This window comes from Aethalodelphis obliquidens, unplaced genomic scaffold, assembly GCF_003676395.1.
Source record: "Aethalodelphis obliquidens isolate GAN/ISIS:26980383/991018 unplaced genomic scaffold, ASM367639v1 scaffold2, whole genome shotgun sequence".
Taxonomy (NCBI): domain Eukaryota; kingdom Metazoa; phylum Chordata; class Mammalia; order Artiodactyla; family Delphinidae; genus Aethalodelphis; species Aethalodelphis obliquidens.
The window spans coordinates 6415505-6434909 of NW_020837946.1; the positions used below are offsets into that span (position 1 = coordinate 6415505).

Here is a 19405-nt window from a genome sequence, read left to right on the forward strand (position 1 = left end):
CACTTATATGTGGAATCTAAAAAAATGATACAAATGAACTTATTTACAAAACAGAAACAGACTCACAGACACAGAAGAGAAACTTATGGTTACCAAAGGGGAAGGACAGGGGAAGGTTAAATTAGGAGCTTCGGATTAACAGATACACATCACTATATATAAAATAGATACATAGCAAGTTCTTACTGTATAACACAGGGAACTGTATTCAATACCTTGTAATAATCTATAATGAAAAAGAATCTGAAAAAGAATATATATGTGAATAACTTTGCTGTACAACAGTAATTAACACAACATTGTAAATTAACTACACTTCAATTTTTAAAAACAGCAGAACTGGAGGTGTCATGCCCCTGGTTTCAAACTATACTACAAAGCTACAGTGATCAAAACAGTATGGTACTTCAGTCTATGATTGAAGGCAATTTGTGGGATGATACACATAGAGGAAACACCATGTAAAAAACTTCTTCTTGCTGTTAATGTTAGTGTATGTTAGCTGTGAGTGCTGCTCCAACTATGTTTGCAACTGTACATGCCAAATCTGATAGCCCAGAAACCATCACAAACAAACTTCCCTTGACGGAAAGAAAACTTATGATCCCAGTGAGGGCTAAAAAAGAAAGATAGGGACTTCCCTGGTGGCGCAGTGGTTGAGAGTCCGCCTGCCAATGCAGGGGACATGGGTTCATGCCCCGGTCCGGGAAGATCCCACATGCCGCGGAGTGGCTGCGCCCGTGAGCCATGGCCGCTGAGCCTGCGCGTCCGGAGCCTGTGCTCCACAACGGGAGAGGCCACGACAGTGAGAGGCCCGTGTACCGAAAAAAAAAAAAGAAAGATAAAGAAGCCAAGCACAACTGGTAGAATCTGGACACGTAAGTAATAAAAACTGGGGATTATTTAAAGCGTTCATTTGGAGATATGAAAAGATGGTCGTATTCCCCACTGCTATTATTTCATTTTATTTTTTAAAAAGAACATGTTATTTATTTATTTTTACTATTTATTTTATTTATTTTTGGCTGCATTGGGTCTTTGTTGCTGCGTGCGGGCTTTCTCTAGTTGCGGCGAGCAGGGGCTACTCTTCATTGTAGTGCGTGGGCCTCTCATTGTGGTGGCTTCTCGTGTTGCAGAGCACTGGCTGTAGGTGCGTGGGCTTCAGTAGCTGTAGCACGAGGGCTCAGTAGTTGTGGCTCACGGGCTCTAGAGCACAGGCTCAGTAGTTGTGGTGCACAGCTTAGTAGTTGTGGTGCACAGGCTTAGTTGCTCCGCAGCATGTGGGATCTTCCCGGACCAGGGATTGAACCCATGTCCCCTGCATTGGCAGGTGGATTCTTAACCACTGCCCTACCAGGGAAGCCCCCCACGGCTATTATTTTAAATAAAAATGTTGAGAATCACACACACACAAAAACAGAATGGTACTGGCACAAAAACAGACACATAGATCAATGCAACAGAATATAGAGCAGAAATAAACCCACACTTATATGGGCAATTAATCTATGACAAAGGTGGTGAGACTATACAATGAGGGGAAGACAGCCTCTTCAGTAAATGGTGTTGGGAAAACACAACTACATACAAAAGATCAAACTGGATTACTCTCTCACACCATGCACAAAAATAAATTCAAAATAGATTAAAGACTTAAATGTAAGACCTGAAACCATAAAACTTCTAGAAGAAAACACAGGCAGTATGCTCTTGAACTTCAGTCTTAGTAAATTTTTTTGGATATGTCTCCTTAAGCAAGGAAAACAAAAGCAAAATAAACAAATGGGACTATATCAAACTAAAATCTTTTTTTTTCATGTAATAATATATATTTTAATATCAGATTTGTGTAGTGATTTAGAACAATAAATATCACACAGTGAAAAATTTATCATAAACTAAACGCAATAACAAGAGGAAACAAATGCTCATGTACACATTACCAAGGCCTTTACAGTAAATTATAGTGTAGCGTTCCATCACAGCATATTTGTATTCAAAGCTGCTAATGTGGACACTGAAAGAAGTCTGTCCTGTAGCTCTTTAGTCTTGATTAGTAAAGTCTGTACAGTATCAAATAATATCAGAAGTCTAAAAAAATGCAGTGAGTTTTCATATCATGTTTATAAATTATTGTTTATATACCATTAAAAAAATAAGGTTAAAAGTGCAGTCTTAAAAAAAGTAGAAATTGTTATTCTTGGTAAGAACTAGAAAAATGTATTATCCCAAATAAGAAGCAATCTAAAGGCTGATACAATTTCTTAGGCATTTTCCTTTAACTCTCGTACAACCTTGGTTACCATATCCTATAAGATAAACCAACACAAAGGGAGTGAGATCATCTTTTTATAAAGATAATAAAAGACACAGATCTAGTAATGAGAAACACAGGAAGTGAATATAATGATAGGCCTCCCTGAAATGAATTAAATGACTTTTTGCTCACAGGAGTGAATGGGCTATCACTGAACGTGATAAAACGTGGGGAATTTCAAAGCATTTCTAAAAATTTTAATCGTTTTCAAGTTTTGGGGTATAACTGGCAATGGTGCATACATCCCAGGATTATGAAACTTTCTCGTATAATATAACTAAGACAAAATGTGCCTTAAAGGTGCTAAATCATATCACAGAAAATAAAGACTAAGGATCCAGTAATTAAAAGGCAGCAGTATAGAAACCAGTCAAGAAGAAGCAGATGGACAGAACACAACTCTGTGTCTTAATTGGCACTTACCACAGTAACTAGTTATATTTTGACAAATGCCTATATTGAAATACGTGTGATACATGAACCATTTATATAAGAAACTGAAAGGGTAAAATTACTGCCTTATAAAACAAATTAAATTTAGAGAAAAGAAAAAATAAAAGGAATGTGAAGAAAAATCTTACTTTTAAACTTACTGTGGGATCAAAATATTGACAGAGCTGTGTCAATCAAGAGCAGTCTTCCTGCTGCTAAGACAGGCAGGCAGCTGAGCCTGGCGCACCACTACCCCTCCTCTCTCCAAATGCTACTGAGCAATAGAGGCTTAGTTTTTGCTTTTGACTGAATGGAGTAAGTTCCTTGGTTGGGTTAACATATGTAGACTGCCTGAGATAATAAAAACTTCACCATTACATTAGATTAATGGGGATTAAAGGTCTTCCTAGTTCTGACAGGAGAAAAGGGTTGGCTGCTGAAGACAGTATGGGTGCTCTGTAGCACCCATACTTAATTAATGTGATTAATGTCACCTTCAGTAGAAGATTAAAAATCGATGGCTAGGGTGGGAGGGAGGCAGACACAAGAGGGAGGAGATATGGGGATATACATATGTGTATAACTGATTCACTTTGTTATACAGCAGAAACTAACACACCACTGTAAGGCAATTATACTCCAATAAAGATGCTAAAAGAAAATCGATGGCTGTGGATGCTTGTGCAATCTTCCCTCCCTCTGACAAATTTCATAGGGAATCTCTTCCATTACTCTGTCTTCTAGGGCCTGTTCAGGGCACTCGTGTGCCTGCTTGAAAGTGTAGCTTCTCTTTTTGAAGATGCTATTAAATGTCTTCATTGGCTGCGGTTGTGCAGAACCATTTTGGAAGGGAAGTTCCATGGAACTCAGGTTCGTCCTGCTTTGCTTGATGCTGGGTGCCTGCAATCCACAGTGATGGTCATGGATGCATGGCGACGCAGTGGAGGAGCGCCGCGCCTTCTGGTAGCTGTCCAGTTCCTCCGACAGGTCTGCAGATGTCTCCTTGTCTCTCGGTGAAAACAGTTCATAATGAGGAGGATCAAACTCTTCGTGAAATTCAGTTTTATTAAAAGCAGTTTTGCAAGCCATGACCTTTTTTCAAGGCTGTTTCACTTGTACTAAAATAGAAATAATGAGAAGGACCAAGACAATCCCTGACGCAATGCCAACAACTGTTCCGTGAGTTTTAGTGATTTGTTCAAGCAGTCCTGCTTTTTTCTTTTCTTTACAATGATTTTCATCCCAAGGGTATGCACAGTTTTGAACCCCATTACAGATTAAAGAATTATTGATGCACATGTTGCTATGGCAAAAGAAAGTGCTGTCTGTGCAGGGAGGCTCCACAAAGGAAGTAAAAAGCATTCTGGGGCTTCCCTGGTGGCACAGTGTTTGAGAATCCGCCTGCCGATGCAGGGGACACGGGTTCGTGCCCCGGTCCGGGAAGATCCCACATGCCGCGGAGCGGCTGGGCCCGTGAGCCATGGCCGCTGAGCCTGCGCGTCCGGAGCCTGTGTTCCGCAACGGGAGAGGCCACAGCAGTGAGAGGCCCGCGTACCGCAAAAAAAAAAAAAAGAAAAAAAAAGCATTCTGAACGTGCTAAGCCGACTACCTTCATCAGCCCACATTCGTATCACCCCAACTCCTGTTTTAAGCATTACGTCATGGGCCACAGTGCTGCAAAACTTGGCCTTCAGATTTTCAATAGAACTGCTCCCATCACAGACTGCAACGAAGTTTCTCTTGCATTCATTTGAGTGCTCCATTTGATAATCTAGGAACCTCAAATAAATCTTATCTTTTGGAGTAGCTTTAATCATCCACATGCAATCAACTGCTTGGCCGGGTTTTGTTTTCTCCCCTTGTTCTACCTGACTCCAACGTACTATTCCGTCAGCTCCTGACAATTCAAACTGGCCATCTCCTAGGTAAGTAAAGTCTGAATCTGGAATAAACGAATATTTTGCTAGAAATTCCAGTCCTTCAAGTTCTTCATCGGAACTGAACTTAATCCACATGAATCTCCCTGTTGATCTAATTAATGGAGGGCTTTTCACACCACAGTCACGATCTACATGTGGAGAGAAACCAAACGGCCCGTCTCGAACTTCCAAGTGATCAAACCGACATTCAAATGATGGTTCTAATACAATAATGTTCATCAAAGGTCAGCTGTGTTTTTTGACGTGAAGCAGCTTCCAAAATGTAGATACATTCCTTGTTTGGTGGATATGAGTCAAGATAATCTGGTGAAGCAAAATGACCTCCATTGCTGGTTCGAACCCAAAGGCCACGCTGGGTTGCAGGCATGTGCTTGAGTCCAATATTTTGTCCATCTTGGGTCTTTTGGGCCACAGCAATCCCTTCCACTACAAGTATTGTTATTAACCACACAGCATGGAGCAGAGCTGCTCCAGAGCCATGATCCCGAGTGGCCCGGTGCTTCGCTGCGGGGCCGAGGAGGCGGCGGCGGCAGCCCCGCTCCAACCCCATCGCCCGCCACCAGGTTGCTCCCCAAGGGGTAGGGCTCAGGTCCTGCGGCTCGCCATGCCCGAGCCTCCCAGCGGGCTCTTGCGCTGCCCCAGCCCCGAGACGGGTGCTGCCGCTTGCTCCGCAGCACTCAGTCCCATCGACCGCCTCGGAGCTGGGGAGCGCGGACCGGAGGGACCTGACCTGCGCCGTCAGCCTGTGGCCGCGGCACAAACCCCACCCAAGTTCAAACTAAAATTTTTTGAACAGCAAAGGAAATTAGTAACAAAAGGAAAAGGCCACTTACTGAATGGGTGAAGATATTTGCAAATGATGTACCTGATAAGGGGTTAATATCCAAAATATGGAAAGAAAACATACAAGTCAAAAACGACAACAAATAACATGATTAAAAATCGGCAGAGGACTCAAATAGAAATTTTTCCAGAGCAAACAGACAGATGGCCAATAGGCACATGAAAAAATTCTCAACATCATTAATCATCAAGGAAATGCAAATTAAAACCACAATAAGATTATCACTGCACACCTGTCAGAATGGCTATTATCAAAAGACAATAAGTAACAAGTGTTGGTGAGGATGTAGAGAAAAGGGAACCCTCGTACACTGTTGGTGGAAAAGTAAATTGGGGAAGCCACTATAGAAAACAACATGAAGGGTCCTCAAAAAATTAAAAATAGAAACCCCATATGATCCAGCATTTCTACTTCTGGGCACTTAACCAAAGAAAAGAAAACACCAATTAGAAAATATATATGCATCCCTATGTTCACTGTGGCATTATTTACAATAGACAAGAATATTGGCTATTGCATATTACTCAGACATAAAAAAGAACGGAATCTTGTTTTTGTGACAACATGGATGGACCTGGGGCTATTATGCTTAGTGAAATAAGTCAGATAGAGAAAGACAAATACTGTATGATTTCACTTACATGTGGAAAATAAAAGGCAAAGCAAATGAACAACATGAACAACTATAACAAAACAGAGAGAACTTTCGGGAAGATAGCGGAAGAGTAAGATGCGGAGATCACCTTCCTCCCCACAGATACACCAGAAATACATCTACACGTGGAACAACTCCTATAGAACACCTACTGAATGCTGGCAGAAGACCTCAGACCTCCCAAAAGGCAAGAAACCCCCCACGTACCTGGGTAGGGAAAAAGAAAAAAGAATAAACAGAGACAAAAGGATAGGGACGGGACCTGCACAAGTGGGAGGGAGCTGTGAAGGAGGAAAGGTTTCCACACACTAGGACCCCCTTCGCGGGCAGAGACTGTGGGTGGCGGAGCGGGGAAGCTTCGGAGCCACGGAGGAGAGCACAGCAACAGGGGTGCTGAGGACAAAGCAGAGAGGTTCCCGCACAGAGGATCGGTGCCGACCGGCAATCACCAGCCTGAGAGGCTTGTCTGCTCACCCACCGGGGCGGGCGGGGCTGGGAGCCGAGGCTCGGGCTTCGGTCGGAGAGCAGGGAGAGGGCTGGGGTTGGCGGTGTGAACACAGCCTGCAGGGGGTTAGTGCGCCACGGCTAGCCGGGAGGGAGGCCGGGGAGAAGTCTGGACCTGCCGAAGAGGCAAGAGACTTCTTACCACTTTGTTTCCTGGTGCGCGAGGAGAGGGGATTAAGAGCTCCAGAGACGGGCGCGAGCCGCGGCTATCAGCGCGGACCCGAGAGACGGGCATGAGACGCTAAGGCTCCTGCTGCCGCCACCAAGAAGCCTGTGTGCGAGCACAGGTCACTATCCACACCCCCCTTCCGCGGAGCCTGTGCAGCCCACCACTGCCAGGGTCCCGGGATCCAGGGACAACTCCCCCGGGAGAACGCATGGCGCACCTCACGCTGGTGCAACGTCATGCCGGCCTCTGCCGCCGCAGGCCCGCCCTGCACTCCGTGCCCCTCCCTCCCCGCGGCCTGAGTGAGCCAGAGCCCCCGAATCAGCGGCTCCTTTAACCCTGTCCTGTCTGAGCGAAGAACAGACGCCCTCCGGCGACCTACAAGCAGAGGCCGGACCAAATCCAAAGCTGAGCCCCTGGGAGCTGTAAGAACAAAGAAGAGAAAGGGATATCTCTCCCAGCAGCCTCAGAAGCAGCAGATTAAAGCTCCACAATCAACTTGATGTACCTGCATCTGTGGAATACATGAATAGACGATGAATCATCCCAAATTGAGGAGATAGACTTTGAGAGCAAGATTTATGATTTTTTCCCCTTTTCCTCTTTTTGATGAAAGGCTCTTGGTGCTGCAGCCAGGAGTCAGTGCTGTGCCTCTGAGTGGGAGAGCCAACTTCAGGACACTGGTCCACAAGAGACCTCCCAGCTCCACGTAATATCAAACGGCGAAAATCTCCCAGAGATCTCCATCTCAACACCAGCACCCAGCTTCACTCAACGACCAGCAAGCTACAGTGCTGGACATCCTATGCCAAACAACTAGCAAGACAGGAACACAACCCCACCCATTAGCAGAGAGGCTGCCCAAAATCATAACAAGTCCACAGACACTCCAAAACACACCACCAGACGTAGACCTGCCCACCAGAAAGACAAGATCCAGCCTCATCCACCAGAACACAGGCACTAGTTCCCTCCACCAGGAAGCCTACACAGTCCACTGAACCAACCTTAGCCACTGGAGACAGATGCCAAAAACAACGGAAACTACAAACCTGCAGCCTGCAAAAAGGAGACCCCAAACACAGTAAGATAAGCAAAATGAAAAGACAGAAAACACACAGCAGATGAAGCAGCAAGATAAAAACCCATCACCTAACAAATGAAGAGGAAATAGGCAGTCTACCTGAAAAAGAATTCAGAGTAATGATAGTAAAGATGATCCAAATCTTGGAAATAGAATAGACAAAATGCAAGAAACATTTAACAAGGACCTAGAAGAACTAAAGATGAAACAAACAGTGATGAACAACACAATAAATGAAATTAAAAATACTCTAGATGGGATCAATAGCAGAATAACTGAGGCAGAAGAACAGATAAGTGACCTGGAAGATAAAATAGTGGAAATAACTACTGCAGAGCAGAATAAAGAAAAAAGAATGAAAAGAACTGAGGACAGTCTCAGAGACCTCTGGGACAACATTAAACGCACCAACATTCAAATTATAGGGGTTCCAGAAGAAGAAGAGAAAAAGAAAGGGACTGAGAAAATATTTGAAGAGATTATAGTAGAAAACTTCCCTAATATGGGAAAGGAAATAGTTAATCAAGTCCAGGAAGCACAGAGAGTCCCATACAGGATAAATCCAAGGAGAAATACGCCAAAACACATATTATTCAAACTGTCAAAAATTAAATACAAAGAAAACATATTAAAAGCAGCAAGGGAAAAACAACAAATAACACACAAGGGAATCCCCATAAGGTTAACAGCTGATCTTTCAGCAGAAACTCTGCAAGCCAGAAGGGACTGGCAGGACATACTTAAAGTGATGAAGGAGAAAAACCTGCAACCAAGATTACTCTACCCAGCAAGGATCTCATTCAGATTTGATGGAGAAATTAAAACCTTTAGAGACAAGCAAAAGCTGAGACAGTTCAGCACCACCAAACCAGCTTTACAACAACTGCTAAAGGAACTTCTCTAGGCAAGAAACACAAGAGAAGGAAAAGACCTACAATAATGAACCCAAGACAATTAAGAAAATGGGAATAGGAACATACATATCGATAATTACCTTAAATGTAAATGGACTAAATGCTCCCACCAAAAGACACAGATTGGCTGAATGGATACAAAAACAAGACCCATATATTTGCTGTCTACAAGAGACCCACTTCAGACCTAGAGACACATACAGACTGAAAGTAAGGGGATGGAAAAAGATGTTTCATACAAATGGAAACCAAAAGAAACCTGGAGTAGCAATTCTCATATTAGACAAAATAGACTTTAAAATAAAGACTATTAGAAGAGACAAAGAAGGACACTACATAATGATCAAGGGATCGATCCAAGAAGAAGATATAACAGTTGTAAATATTTATGCACTCAACATAGGAGTACCTCAATACATAAGGTAAATACTAACAGCCATAAAAGGGGAAATTGACAGTAACACATTCATAGTAGGGGACTTTAACACCCCACTTTCACCAATGGACAGATCATCCAAAATGAAAATAAATAAGGAAACACAAGCTTTAAATGATACATTAAACAAGATGGACTTAATTGATATTTATAGGACATTCCATCCAAAAACAACAGAATACACATTTTTCTCAAGTGCTCATGGAACATTCTCCAGGATAGATCATATCTTGGGTCACAAATCAAGCCTTGGTAAATTTAAGAAAATTGAAATTGTATCAAGTATCTTTTCTGATCACAGCGCTATGAGACTAGATATCAATTACAGGAAAAGATCTGTAAAAAATACAAACACACGGAGGCTAAACAATACACTACTTAAAAACGAAGTGATCACTGAAGAAGTCAAAGAGGAAATCAAAAAATACCTAGAAACAAATGACAATGGAGACACGACGACCCAAAATCTATGGGATGCAGCAAAAGTAGTTCTAAGAGGGAAGTTTATAGCAATACAATCCTACCTTAAGAAACAGGAAACACCTCGAATAAACAACCTAACCTTGCACCTAAAGCAATTAGAGAACGAAGAACAAAAAAACCCCAAAGCTAGCAGAAGGAAAGAAATCATAAAAATCAGATCAGAAATAAATGAAAAAGAAATGAAGGAAACAATAGCAAAGATCAATAAAACTAAAAGCTGGTTCTTTGAGAAGATAAACAAAATTCATAAACCATTAGCCAGACTCATCAAGAAAAAAAGGGAGAAGACTCAAATCAATAGAATTAGAAATGAAAAAGGAGAAGTAACAATGGACACTGCAGAAATACAAAGGATCATGAGAGATTACTACAAGCAAATCTATGCCAATAAAATGGACAACCTGGAAGAAATGGAGAAATTCTTAGAAATGCACAACCTGCCAAGACTGAATCAGGAAGAAATAGAAAATATGAACAGACCAATCACAAGCACTGAAATTGAAACTGTGATTAAAAATCTTCCAACAAACAAAAGTCCAGGACCAGATGGCTTCACAGGCAAATTCTATCAAACATTTAGAAAAGAGTTACACCTATCCTTCTCAAACTCTTCCAAAATATAGCAGAGGGAGGAACACTCCCAAATGCATTCTACGAGGCCACCATCACCCTGATACCAAAACCAGAGAAGGATGTCACAAAGACAGAAAACTACAGGCCAACATCACTGATGAAAATAGATGCAAAAATCCTCAACAAAATACTAGCAAACAGAATCCAACAGTACATTAAACGGATCATACACCATGATCAAGTGGGGTTTATTCCAGGAATGCAAGGATTCTTCAATATATGCAATTCAATCAACATGATACACCATATTAACAAATTGAAGGAGAAAAACCATATGATCATCTCAATAGATGCAGAGAAAGCTTTCGACAAAATTCAACACCCATTTATGATAAAAAACCCTGCAGAAAGTAGGCATAGAGGGAACTTTCCTCAACATAATAAAGGCCATATATGACAGACCCACAGCCAACATCGTCCTCAATGGTGAAAAACTGAAAGCATTTCCACTAAGATCAGGAACAAGACAAGGTTGCCCACTCTCACCACTCTTATTCAACACAGTTTTGGAAGTTTTAGCCACAGCAATCAGAGAAGAAAAGGAAATAAAAGGAATCCAAATCGGAAAAGAAGAAGTAAAGCTGTCACTGTTTGCAGATGACATGATACTATACATAGAGAATCCTAAAGATGCTACCAGAAAACTACTAGAGCGAATCAATGAATTTGGTAGAGTAGCAGGATACAAAATCAGTGTACACAATCTCTTGCATTCCTATACACTAATGATGAAAAATCTGAAAGAGAAATTAAGGAAACACTCCCATTTACCATTGCAACAAAAAGAATAAAATATCTAGGAATAAACCTACCTAAGGAGACAAAAGACCTGTATGCAGAAAATTGTAAGACACTGATGAAAGAAATTAAAGATGATACAAATAGATGGAGAGATATACCACGTTCTTGGATTGGAAGAATCAACATTGTGAAAATGACTCTACTACCCAAAGCAATCTACAGATTCAATGCAATCCCTATCAAACTACCACTGGCATTTTTCACAGAACTAGAACAAAAAATTTCACAATTTGTATGGAAACACAAAAGACCCCAAATAGCCAAGGAAATCTTGAGAACGAAAAATGGAGCTGGAGGAATCAGGCTCCCTGACTTCAGACTATACTACAAAGCTACAGTAATCAAGACAGTATGGTACTGGCACAAAAACAGAAATATAGATCAATGGAACAGGACAGGAAGTCCAGAGTTAAACCCACGCACATATGGTCACCTTATCTTTGATAAAGGAGGCAGGAATGTACAGTGGAGAAAGGACAGCCTCTTCAATAAGTGGTGCTGGGAAAACTGGACAGGTACATTTAAAAGTATGAGATTAGATCACTCCCTAACACCATACACAAAAATAAGCTCAAAATGGATTAAAGACCTAAATGTAAGGCCAGAAACTATCAAACTCTTAGAGGAAAACATACGCAGGACACTCTATGACATAAATCACAGCAAGATCCTTTTTGACCCACCTCCTAGAGAAATGGAAATAAAAACAAAAATAAACAAATGGGACCTAATAAAACTTCAAAGCTTTTGCACAGCAAAAGAAACCTTAAACAAGACCAAAAGACAACCCTCAGAGTGGGAGAAAATATTAAATATAAAATATAAATAAAATATAAAATATTAAAACATAAGCTCATGCAGCTTAATAACAAAGAAACAAACAACCCAATCCAAAAATGGGCAGAAGACCTAAATAGACATTTCTCCAAAGAAGATATACAGACTGCCAACAAACACATGAAAGAATGCTCGACATCACTAATCATTAGAGAAATGCAAATCAAAACTACAATGAGATATCATCTCACACCAGTCAGAATGGCCATCATCAAAAAATCTAGAAACAATAAATGCTGGAGAGGATGTGTAGTAAAGGGAACCCTCTTGCACTGTTGGTGGGAATGTAAATTGATACAGCCACTGTGGAGAACAGTATGGAGGTTCCTTAAAAAACTAAAAATAGAACTACCATATGACCCAGCAATCCCACTACTGGGCACATACCCTGAGAAAACCATAATTCAAAAAGAGTCATGGGCCTTGCCTGGTCGCGCAGTGGTTGAGAGTCCGCCTGCCGATGCAGGGGACACAGGTTCGTGCCCTGGTCCGGGAAGATCCCACATGCCGCGGAGCGGCTGCGCCCGTGAGCCATGGCCACTGAGCCTGCGCCTCCAGAGCCTGTGCTCCGCAACGGGAGAGGCCACAACGGTAAGAGGCCCGCGTACAGAAAAAAAAAAAAAAAAAGAGTCATGTACCATAATGTTCATTGCAGCTCTATTTACAATAGCCAGGAGATGGAAACAACCTAAGTGTCCATCATCGGATGAATGGATAAAGAAGATGTGGCACATATATACAATGGAATATTACTCAGCCATAAAAAGAAACGAAATTGAGCTATTTGTAATGAGGTGGATAGACCTAGAGTCTATTATACAGAGTGAAGTAAGTCAGAAAGAGAGAGACAAATACCGTATGCTAACACATATATATGGAATTTAAGGAAAAAAAATGTCATGAAGAACCTAGGGGTAAAACAGGAATAAAGACACAGACCTACTAGAGAATGTACTTGAGGATATGGGGAGGGGGAAGGGTAAGCTGTGACAAAGTGAGAGAGAGGCATGGACATATATACACTACCAAACATAAGGTAGATAGCTAGTGGGAAGCAGCCGCATAGCACAGGGAGATCAGCTTGGTGCTTTGTGACCACCTACAGGGGTGGGATAGGGAGGGTGGGAGGGAGGGAGACGCAAGAGGGAAGAGATATGGGAACATATGTGTATATATATAACTGATTCATTTTGTTGTAAAGCAGAAACTAACACACCACTGTAAAGCAATTATACTCCAATAAAGATGTTAAAAAAAACAAACAGAAACAGACTCATAGATACAGAGAACAAACAGGTAGTTGATAGAGTGAAGGGGAGTAGGGGAAGAAGAGAAATGGGTGGGAGGGATTAAGATACAAACTTCAGTTGCAAAATATATGTTACAGGTAAGAAATACTGTGTGAGAAATACTGTGTGAGAAATACTGTCAACAATTACGTAATATCTTTCTACGGTGAATATCATAGCCTGATTTACTGTAGTGATTATTTTGAAGTGTATGGAAGTACTGAATCACTATGTAGTGTGATAGGAGCTAACATAGTGCTGTAGGTCAATTATACTTCAAAAACAAACAAACAAGCTTATAGAAATAGAAATTCAATTTGTGGCCACCAGAAGCGTGGAATAGGGGGAGGGGGAATTGGATGAAAGCGGTCAAAGGGTACAAACTTCCAGTTGTAAGAGAAATAAGTGCTAGGGATGTAATGTACAACATGGTAAAGATAATTAGCACTGCTCTATGTTATCTATGAAAGTCGCTGAGAGTAAATTCTAAGAGTTCTCATCCTAAGGAAAAAAAAATGTTCTGTTCCTTTAATTTTGGATCCATATGCGATGATGGGTGATCACTAAACTTACTGTGGTAAGCATCTCATGATCTAGGTAAGTCAATCACTATGCTGTCCACCTTAAGCTTATACAGTGCTGCATGTCAATTATATCTCAATAAAACTGGAAGAAACAATGGCAAATGAGTACCTGAAAAAATTTTTATATTGAGTATATGTTTAATGGATCATGTTTTTGATATATTTGATTCAATAAAATATATTACTAAAATTAATTTTAACACTCATTTTGCTTTTTTTAATATGTCTACTAAAAAGCTTTCAATTACATATGTGGCTTGCAGTATATTTCTATTGGATAATTCTGTACTAGACCACAAAGAAAACCTATTAAGAAATTTTTTAAAGCAGTGACCCCACAAGAAACATTCTCTGATTATAATTCAAAATCATTAGAGAAAAATAAGAGAATGATGGCTACAAAACATCTTAACTATATGGGAATTAAGAAACAACCTTGTTAAAAAAAATAGATAGCCACGGACTCAAAGAGGAAATCAATAATGTAAATTTAAGAGAAAGAAAATGAGAGCAATTTATACCAAAATCTAAGGATTCAAGAAAACGTTTTATGTATGACCTTCAATTCTTCGTTATTAAGAAAACATAAAGGAACTTAATGCTTACCTAAGGAAATGAGAAAAACAGCTGTAACATAAATCAAGGGATACAAGGATGATAGCATTAATAAAAACAATAAGCTGCGATTAATGAAATAGAAAACAAAAATAGTAAAAAGAATAAGCAAATCCAAAAGTTATTTCTTTGAGAAGACCAATAATATAATTCAACCCATCATAAACTTTAAGAAGGAAAAGGAACAAAAATATTAAAACTTTAGACTTTAGTCTTTCATATTTTGAGAAGAATTTCCATAAACATTTAAAGGAGTCACATCTAAGGGTAAACCAAGCCAAATAAATAAGAATGACAAAATCTCAAAGTAAAACAAAAGCTAGTGGAACAAAAAAAGATAATGCTGTGCTTACAATGTATAACAGTTGAGAATTTCAGTGTAAATGATCTTTAATGTACCAAATAAACTGGCACAAACATATCTACGTGCCGCCAGATGACATACCTTGGCTTGCTTGGCACCTTTTAAATAATGATAATAGATAATATTTGTGTGCTCTCTGTGACAGTATTAAGGTCAGAATGGTTAGGTCACCCACCCAATGTCATTCAGCTATAAAATGGTAGTGAGGATTTGAACCAATGCAGTCTACTCTAGCGAATATATTCACACAGAAAAAGTAAGAAGAGCGGCAATTGTTTTTTAAAATGCCTCCCTACTTTCCCTTTTTACAAATCTAATATATACATACATATTTTATAATTGGTCGAATGCATTGCATATAGGAAGAAAAAAACAGTAGAATAGATCCTTTATGGTATGAGCAAAAAAGAAAAATGAAGTTAGAGTCCTGTGCAATAACATATACTACATTAATAAAAAGAGATACAAAAGTAAGAATACAAAAACTATAAGAGATCTAAAGTCACGGAAGTTAATATAAATTCAGTGACTATTACATAAAAGGGCAAAAAGGATGGCTAACTCAGTGGATTAAGGAACAAATCTGGCCCCCAAGAGTCCTATTTCAATTAAACTCAAATATTCAGGTTTAACCTAAGAAGACTCTGAAAGGATGAGGAAAGCAGTAGTTCCTGTCATGGAAACTTGGGGTGGGGTGGCTTGGGCCGGGGTAGGTTTGGTGATGTGGTCAGCCCCTCCTAACAAACCCTTCCTCTTTGAGACTCATTTCTCAGCATCACTGTCCCCACCTTCACTGAGTTTATAGGCTCAGTTTTACCTCCTCTCTAGCCCCTGCCACTATCCTTTGATGCCCTCAGTGTCCCAAGCAGAAGACCTATCTGACATGCCATCAAACTCTGGTACATCCCCACATTTTACTCCAGACACCAACTCCTGGTCAGAAGACTTCTCATCAGCACAGCTCCATCTCTGAAAAGTTGGACTCAATTATTTCTTTCTCTGATCACAGAGACCCCAACTTCTCTCTCTGGCATTGTCTCACTTCCACTTAATTTTTCGACCTCTCTGAAACTTCTGCTTCCTTTTGGTGTTTAGGTCTCCTGTGACCACACCTCCGTCCATTCCAAGACAAAACCACTAAGAACTATCAGGTCAACCAATGTAATTGGGACTTCCTGGTGGAGCAGTGGTTAAGAATCCGCCTGCCAGTGCAGGGGACACGGGTTCGAGCCCTGGTCTGGGAAGATCCCATATGCCACGGAGCAACTAAGCCCATGCACCACAACTACTGAGCCTGCGCTCTAGAGCCCGCGAGCCACAACTACTGAGCCCGTGTGCCACAACTACTGAAACCCACGCACCTAGAGCCCGTGCTCCGCAACAAGAGAAGCCACCACAATGAGAAGCCCGCGCACCGCAACGAGGAGTAGCCCCCACTTGCCGCAACTAGAGAAAGCCCGTGTGCAGCAACAAAGACCAAATGCAGCCAAAAATAAACAAATTAATTAAGTTAAACAACAACAACAAACAAAGCCAGGCTTGTAAAAAAAAAAAGAAGTGTTTAAAAAAAATTTTTAAACAAATGTAATTTGCCAGTTCTTTCATCCTTCTTGAACACCCCCAAGCAAAAACCCCTGATGGATGGATTCACAGCTCAAGTTCTCTGCTCCTACTCAGCTGGAGAAAATTGCACAACTGTTACGAACGTGCCTTTACTAAAGGGTGATCACGGTTGAATCACACCATTGCTTGTCAATCCTATTATGGACCCTCACCCCTTCCTCTCATTCCTCTCAAAGACCATCGCAAACCTTTACTGCACTGCTGGAGGCACTTTAACAATATATCTCACCAAAGACTGTTAGAAGGAGAATGAGAGGTGGAAATCTTTTTTTTTTTTTTTTTGCGGGCCTCTCACTGTTGTGGCCTCTCCCATTGCGGAGCACAGGCTCCGGACGCACAGGCGCAGCGGCCATGGCTCACGGGCCCAGCCGCTCCGCGGCACGTGGGATTTTCCCGGACCGGGGCACGAACCCGCGTCCCGCGCATCGGCAGGTGGACTCTCAATCACTGCGCCACCAGGGAAGCCCGGTGGAAATCTTTAAAAAGATCAGTAGATAAATAAGCACCTGGAAGTAAGTTGTTTTTTAAAACAATAGGCTCCACTTGGAACATTGATTGAATAAAAGCACCAATACAGACCCGAGATAATGGTTTCCTGTTGGCACAGTTGATACCCCCAATGAAGACCATGTTGGGCATGATTGGCCGGGGGTAGTCCATCACAAAGTCTCCTCTGAACAGCCAAATGGATGCAGAGTCAAAAATTTCCACCAGCGACACCTCTCTGTGAAGAAGCTCAGAGGCCATATGTGCATAAGGAGTAAAAGAAAGTTGGCAAATGTACTTGAAGCTCAAAGGGTAGAGCAGGTTCTTGACCCTTTGGAAGAATGTCATGTGGTCTGAATTCATTGTTAGTAAACTAGGAACATACGAAAAAGGCTTTGGGCATGCTGTGCCCTCAGTATCTAAGTTACATGGAATGGAACGCAAAAAAAACACAGCTGGAATCGACAGGTACTTAGCCAGCACTGCTCCGCAGGGGTAAATGGGGTCCGTTAAAACCACATCAAAGGAACTGGCATTCAGGTGCCTGATCAGGTCCCTGTTATACAATAGTTCCTCACAAGACCTTTGAAAGACCAAAGACACATTTTTCAAAGAGGCCATAGTTTCCAAAAACAGTGTTAGAAAATGTATTCTTTCAAAAAACAGATGAGTCTTGCCTGTCACGATGTAATCAAATTCATCCTGGGTGTATGGGACAGCATAGGTTCTCATGGTGAAAAAGTCCTCTGCCTTGATGTGCATATTCACCTCGGGAGAAAGGACCACTGCTTCGTGACCTCTGGCATGGAGCTCCCGCACGGCCTCCCGCATGCTGAGCCAGTGGCTGCCCTCCATGGGGACCACCAGCACCTTCCCAGCCTCGGCCCATCGCCCGACACACAGGCAGAGCAAGAGGCCAGGGAGCAACTGCCAGGGAAGCTGCAGCCCCAGGGACATCTCTGCAGAAGCCCAAAGCAGCTGACTTTCCGTTCAGGCTGTGCCGCCTGCATTTGTTTTCTTTATCTTATCATCAGGCCTCTTAAGCAAAATGGCATGTAATTGGAAGGCAGTGCTCCCTCATTACATTAATCATTACAGAATAAGTCTATCCCTGTGTTTCATAACCTCTGCTTTCACCTAGGGAAAGACCACTCCCCCTTATCTTGGAAAAACTCATCTGACTCTGCTGCTCCCTCTGGGGAGCATTCTAGTTCACTCTTTTGTTTTTCATCCAATGCCCAAAGCAAGGCTTTGCCTGCGCATTCCCTTCGATCACCTCCTATTTCTCTGTTAACCATGTTCTATGGGGCTGTGACTGAGCTCTGCGGGGTCACCTATGCCCTAGTCCCAGCCAGAACCTCTCTGCTGGATGTGACCTTATTTGATAACTCTTTCAACTCTTTCCCCCAATCATGGGTGAACACAGAGCACATCCAGGAAAATATATAACATTGCCAAGACGGCTTTCTCTCAGCGGGGAGGGGATGCCGGCTGTCCGTTTTGTTCCCGTTCCACATGGGGACACCTCTTGCAACGTTCAGGGCAGAGTCTATTCAAGTGGCTGTCAGCTATGGAAATATCTGGAGGGATTCCGGAGGAAGGACAGCAGCAGGGTTGGTTGAGAATTCTGTGTCTACCTCACGGAATAAGGGTTGCCGTTATCTAAGGCGTCAATGGACAAGGCAACCCTTGGCAATGGCAGAGTGGAGTCAGAGAGCGCCGTCCCCTGGCCTCGGAGCAGGCTCTCTGAATTCCTCTTCTGATGCTGCAGGCTCCAGTCTTCTGCTACTCTGTTTAGGGACTGGGGTGTACATTAATCTGGGCCTTTGTTACAACTTATAGTTTATGTTCAGATTCTGCTCCAAGGTCATTTACAGTCCTAAGTCCTGATGAGGACAGATTCCTCCAGAACAGAGGGGCTCCATAATTTGTGGGACCTTCTGAGGTGGGGCCCATAAGTCCGGCCCTGCTCCAGAGACTGATGCCCACACGTGCTCAGCAAGACACGGACATCTCCGTGTCCTGTCTGCCCTGGGGATGGTGCGGGAGGGCTCCTTGGGCTGCCCAGCTCTCTCTCTCTCACTGAGCACGCTCTTCTGTACCCATGGCTTCTGCCATAGCGATATCCTGTCCCAGGCCGCAGGACCGGCCAGGCTGAGGCTTCCCTTTCGGAGAAAGTTACCCCCATTAGCGATCCACCACTGAGCAACACGTGCACACCAAGACGCCTCCTGTGTCACACCAGCTGCCACTGTGCAGGGAGCGTTTGCTTTAACCATCCTTGGAGGCTGTGAGTCCAGGGTCCTGCTTCTCTTATTTCCCCTCCAACAGCAACATCTATGCTCTCTCTTTCTGGATCCTCTTTCCGTCCCAGCCACATAACTGCATGTTTTCCCCA

At 42.2% G+C, this 19405-nt stretch overlaps 1 protein-coding gene and 1 pseudogene across 2 annotated transcripts in view; both read right to left on the minus strand.

Annotated features, from left to right (window-relative positions):
* Window positions 1-18148, minus strand: part of LOC113626305 (UDP-glucuronosyltransferase 1-3-like) — a 46455-nt gene extending 28307 nt beyond the window's left edge. The window contains exon 1 of one of the 2 annotated variants that reach the window (XM_027117737.1): window positions 17776-18122. In XM_027117737.1, the coding sequence (XP_026973538.1) occupies window positions 17776-17964 (189 nt within the window). In that variant the 5' untranslated portion in view covers window positions 17965-18122. Of the gene's footprint in view, window positions 1-17100 lie in introns of both variants that reach the window. The other variant, XM_027117730.1, reaches the window with a different exon arrangement.
* On the minus strand, window positions 3048-5169 carry LOC113626326 (neuropilin and tolloid-like protein 2; annotated as a pseudogene).
* Window positions 18149-19405: the final 1257 nt, after the last annotated feature.